The 4,948-nt window shown below is 46.9% G+C and overlaps 1 protein-coding gene across 1 annotated transcript; it reads left to right on the forward strand.

The window, feature by feature from the left end:
- The first annotated feature begins 858 nt into the window (after nucleotides 1-858).
- Nucleotides 859-3,556, forward strand: LOC119268231. Its single transcript, XM_037549812.1, has 2 exons — nucleotides 859-1,271; nucleotides 1,948-3,556. Exon 2 carries the CDS (start codon nucleotides 1,982-1,984, stop codon nucleotides 3,554-3,556), a length of 1,575 nt encoding a protein of 524 aa, XP_037405709.1. The 5' UTR covers nucleotides 859-1,271; nucleotides 1,948-1,981.
- Nucleotides 3,557-4,948: the final 1,392 nt, after the last annotated feature.

Here is a 4,948-nt window from a genome sequence, read left to right on the forward strand (position 1 = left end):
ATCGTAGAGCGATTGTTCTACCGTTCAGGGTTCAAAAAAGGGGAATTTTAAGGCCGAAATCCTAACTCACAACTCTATCCCAAGAAGGTCCAAACTACTCCCCGTCCCCTCCCCTGCCGCCCTTAGTTACCCGGGAGCCAAATTGATGCGGAGCATCCTATGGTCACCCCCATGGACCCACCTTCGTCTCCCCAAGTGCCAAGTGAACCGATGACACAAGCACGTGCAAGAGCTATCGAGACCGAGCTGGCATCTCTCCTTAATGACATTTCGTATGACCCACATGAGACATGACTACTGTGACACCCCGATAGTTAAGCTACAGTAAACCCTTGCTAATCATGCCATGTCATCATAATTAAACTTTTTTCTAAACCTCACTTGTTTCAAATTGAGATCAAATGCAAATTAAAAAAACAAGTCAAAATATAATTTCATAAAAACAGTGAATTAAAAATGTTCATTGTATTACAATTAATCACTAAGTAATTTTAATACAAGAAGAAAAATCTTTAGAAGTAATTAGATGCTCCTAACCTGTTTAAAACAGGGTTAACAACACTAAATACGGCCTTTTCAAAATTAACAAAAGGCTGGACTTTTTTCCAGTTGATCCCAAACTTTGTGGACAGCCCCATAATATTGCAGAGTATTTATGAGACAAGTCTCATATTTATCAAAACTCTTTCTAGTATTAGTATAGAGTACAAAGCGGAGAGAAAATAAAAAAACAGAAAAGGGAATACGCTAAAGGTCTACTGTGCACTAAAGGCCTATCGCTACAGTATTAGGCCTCCTTCAATCTCAGTACAGAGGAGAAGGCAGAGGTTGTGCGTGGCACGCATCCACCCGCCATGGCTGTCGTTACTCAAAAAAAACGCCATGACTGCCGAAGCCGCTGCTGTCGGCCATCCTGCGGTCGAGGGGTTGGATAAGAGCAAGCCCTCGACACTCTCTCTCTCTCTCTCGCCAAAACCCTAGTCCCTCAGTTTTCCCCTCCCTCGCATCTCACACACAATCCCGAGCTTGCCCGAGCGAAACCATGGCCGCACCGTCGTCAACCTCGTGCGCCGGAGCCTCCCCGAGCTTCCCGGTGATGATCAGGAGCTTCACCATCGTCTTTTTCTTCGCCTACGTGCGTCGAATCGAGAAGGGCGGCCTCGTACGCTCGTCACCGCCGTCATCTTCTCCGCCACGGTCGTCGACCCCGTCGTCGATTCGCGCATCTCCAGTTCATCCCCGACCACCTCGAGCTCGCCTAAAGAACCACAGTGAGCTGCGCCTTTGATTCCCCCTTACCCCCGTTCGATTCCATCGCCGTAGCTGCCGCGGTCCGATCCCACACGAGCTCGCGCTCACCCAGCTGTCCACGCCCGCCGTGAGCCGCGCCTGCCTTCGCTCGGACGTGTCGGCTGCGCCCAGTGCACACGCGCGCGTCCCCTCCCCTGCTCGCCTGCCAGCGCTGCGCGGCTACCGCGCCCCGCCTCTGCTCACCGTAGCCGCCGTGCCCGGCTTGCCTCCCGCCGACCCGCGCCTACCTGTGAGTGCTGCACCACCCACGCGCGTCGGGCCGTGCCCAACTCCCGTTGCCGCTCGCGCAACCCATCCGCCCTACGCTCGCCATCGCCGTCCGGCCGCGGCCTCGCCTTGCGCGTGCGTCGCGTGCTCGCGCGCGTCCTCCTGCAGCCATCTGCGCCCGTCGCCGCTGCCGCTTGCGTTGCGTGCTGCTAGTGCCGCTGCTGCTTTGCTGTAATACTACTTGTAATAATTTGAGCACATACTTACAATTATTAAGAAGTTGATTAGGGGTTGGTCTCCAAAGCTCCTAAATAGCGCTGGGAGGGAAGTTTTAATCAAGGCAGTCCTTCAAGCCATTCCAACCTATTCTATGAGTTGTTTCCGTCTCTCCAAAAATATGTGCAAAAAAATCACAACTGCCATTGCTAGGTTTTGGTGGGGAGGAAATGAAAATACGAGCAAAATGCATTGGAAGAAATGGAAGGATATTGCTGCTCCCAAATGTGTGGGTGGTATGGGCTTTAAAGACCTTGAGTTGTTCAATCAAGCAATGCTTGCCAAACAGGGTTGGCGACTTCTCACACAACAGGATTCACTCTGTGCCAGGGTGATCAAAGGCAAGTATTTTCATGATGTTGATTTTATGACGGCGACAAGGAAAAAGAATGCCTCGCATACATGGAGGGCAATTATGTATGGACGGGAAGCTCTAACTCATGGCCTGATCAAACGTATTGGTGATGGTAGCAATACTAGAGTTTGGGAGGATCCCTGGATTCCTTCAAACTTGGGCTTTAAACCCCTTTTACGTCTTCAAAACTCGACCGTGAATATGGTCGAGGACTTGATCGACCCATACAATGGAGACTGGAATAGAGAGATTTTACAGAATAATTTCCTTCCTATTGATGCGGCTGCTGTGCAAATGATTCCTTTGGGAAGGATGGAAGAAGATAACTGGGCATGGCATTTAGAGAGAAGTGGAAATTTCAGTGTCCGGTCAGCTTACAGGGCAATGCTTGGTGCTCGGCAGCAAACAAATAATCCAGCTAGCTCGGCAGGTGATGATAGAACATTTTGGAAGAAGCTTTGGAAGATGCCTGTACCCCCAAAGGTCCGTAATTTTTGGTGGCGTGTGATTAGGAAGTTTATCCCATGCCGATCTATTCTGAAGGAAAGACATATTGAACAAATCAGTTTCTGCGAGGATTGTGGATGTGAAGAAACAATCACTCATTCTTTGTTCGATTGTACATGGGCTAAGCTGTTTTGGCATCAAATAAGGAACATGTTGGGTGTCAAACTTCCTCGTTTGCATCCGGACTCATGGGCGATGGATATGATTGATGGAGGTATGGTCAGTGATACAGATGCCGCTGTCATCTTATGTGGATGTTGGTCTGTATGGTCAGAGCGCAATGCAAAGAAGCACGGAGATAAAGGGCGGTCGATCCAATGCTCGGTGAAATGGACTGCTGATGTGACTATGGATTTGATAATTTCATCAAAAGAAGGAAAGAAAATGCCTATTAAGGCTGACGATAAATGGCGACCCCTGGAAATTAATTGCATTAAGCTGAATGTGGACGCAAGTTTTTTGGCTGATTGTCTCCAAGGAAGTACAGGGGTAGGTGTGCGCGATCATGAAGGTAAACTCGTTCGTGCCCAGGCACTATGGTATGAACATGCAGCCAATTTTTTTGTTATGGAGGCGTTGGCTATTAGAGATGGAGTCCGACTTGCAGGTAATATGGGTCTCCGCAACATCATCGTTGAAACTGATGCTTTGGCTATTACGAAGCTCTGGAATACCAATAATTTTGGGCGTTCAGAAATTGCTGTTGTGCTTCAGGAAACTAAAGAGCTTTCAGAGAGTTTTCAGTTTTTTGTTTTGTCTTATGTTCCTAGAAAGGCTAATGAGCTTGCACATCTATGTGCAAGGCAAGCTAATCCTCATAGAAAGCGTTGTGTCTGGATAAATTTTATTCATAGATTTCTAGAGGCTTGTCTGTACAAGGACTGTAACTCTCTGTCTTGATCAATATAGCTCTTTGAACTGCAAAAAAAAAGTTTTTACATTGACTAAACCCCTGGGCAGCCCCTAAACTACAGTTAAACAACTGTTAACAAGGCTAACAAAATATGATTAGAAAGTATACGTGACAAACTCCATTTTATCCCACTGGATCAAACCATTTCGATGTATGGATTAAATCCTATGAAAATCACAAAGTGGTATGTTCTGTTAACTGAAAAACTGAAAAACAGCTTTATTTGCATAGCTACTTTAGAGTTGTTGATGGTCAAGCAAATGAACTCTAATATGGATGAAAGTGACACTAACATGTAGATCACAGAAAAATGCTCAAAATTGATATAAGGCACAAAATCATAGGAAGTACAGATCCATAGTTGTAGCCTTTTGAAAACAGCTAAAAGATGTTTAAAATTTACGAATTCTCAGACTTAGCAAAATTTCAGGGAATTTTTCCGGGTATTGTTAAATCTTTGAAAAATCATAGAAAATAATCCGTAACTCGGATGAAAAGGTTTTATATATGAAAGTTGCTCAGAACGACGAGATGAATCCGGATACGCACCCCGTTCGTCCGCCACACATCCCTAGCATAGCGAACACGCAACTTTCCCCCTCCGGTTCATCTGTCCGAAAACGCAAAACACCGGGGATACTTTCCCGAATGTTTCCCCCCCTTCACCGGTATCACCTGTCCCTACGTTAGGTCACCCCTAGCACAACGTAATGCCGCATCTTGCTTTTTGTTACATTGATTGCTCCGTTATTTATTGTGTTCCCCTCCGTTACTTATTTCCGGTAGACTCTGAGGCCGTTGTCGATGTCCGTGTGTTCGACTACATCGAAGATGACCCCTCCTTCTTGCCAGGGCAAGCAGGCAAGCCCCCCCTTTGATCACCACATATCGCCTACTCTTCTCTCTACTGCTTGCATTAGAGTAGTGTAGCATGTTACTGCTTTCCGTTAATCCTATTCTGATGCATAGCCTGTCATTGTTGCTATAACTGTTGATACCTTACCTGCAATCCTAAATGCTTAGTATAGGATGCTAGATTACCATCAGTGGCCCTACATTCTTGTCAGTCTGCCATGCTATACTATCGGGCCGTGATCACGTCAGGTGTTGATCACGGGTATATACTATACATACGTACTATACATGTTGTGACTAAAGTCGGGTTGGCTCGTTGAGTACCCGCAAGTGATTCCGATGTTAGGGGTTGAAGGGGTAGGTGGTTCCACCCAGGTAGTGGTGGGCCTAGGTTCCCGATAGCCCCCGACTGTTACTTTGAGGCAGAGCGACAGGGCAGGTTGTGACCACCTAGGAGAGAGGTGGGCCTGGCCCTGGTCGGCGTCCGCGGTTATTTCTAAATAACACGCTTAACGAGATCTTGA

This window comes from Triticum dicoccoides, chromosome 3A (genome assembly GCF_002162155.2).
Source record: "Triticum dicoccoides isolate Atlit2015 ecotype Zavitan chromosome 3A, WEW_v2.0, whole genome shotgun sequence".
Taxonomy (NCBI): domain Eukaryota; kingdom Viridiplantae; phylum Streptophyta; class Magnoliopsida; order Poales; family Poaceae; genus Triticum; species Triticum dicoccoides.

Bases quoted from the DNA above. Each gene is read 5' to 3' on its own strand.
- LOC119268231 (XM_037549812.1), top strand. From the start codon at position 1,982: ATGCATTGGAAGAAATGGAAGGATATTGCTGCTCCCAAATGTGTGGGT.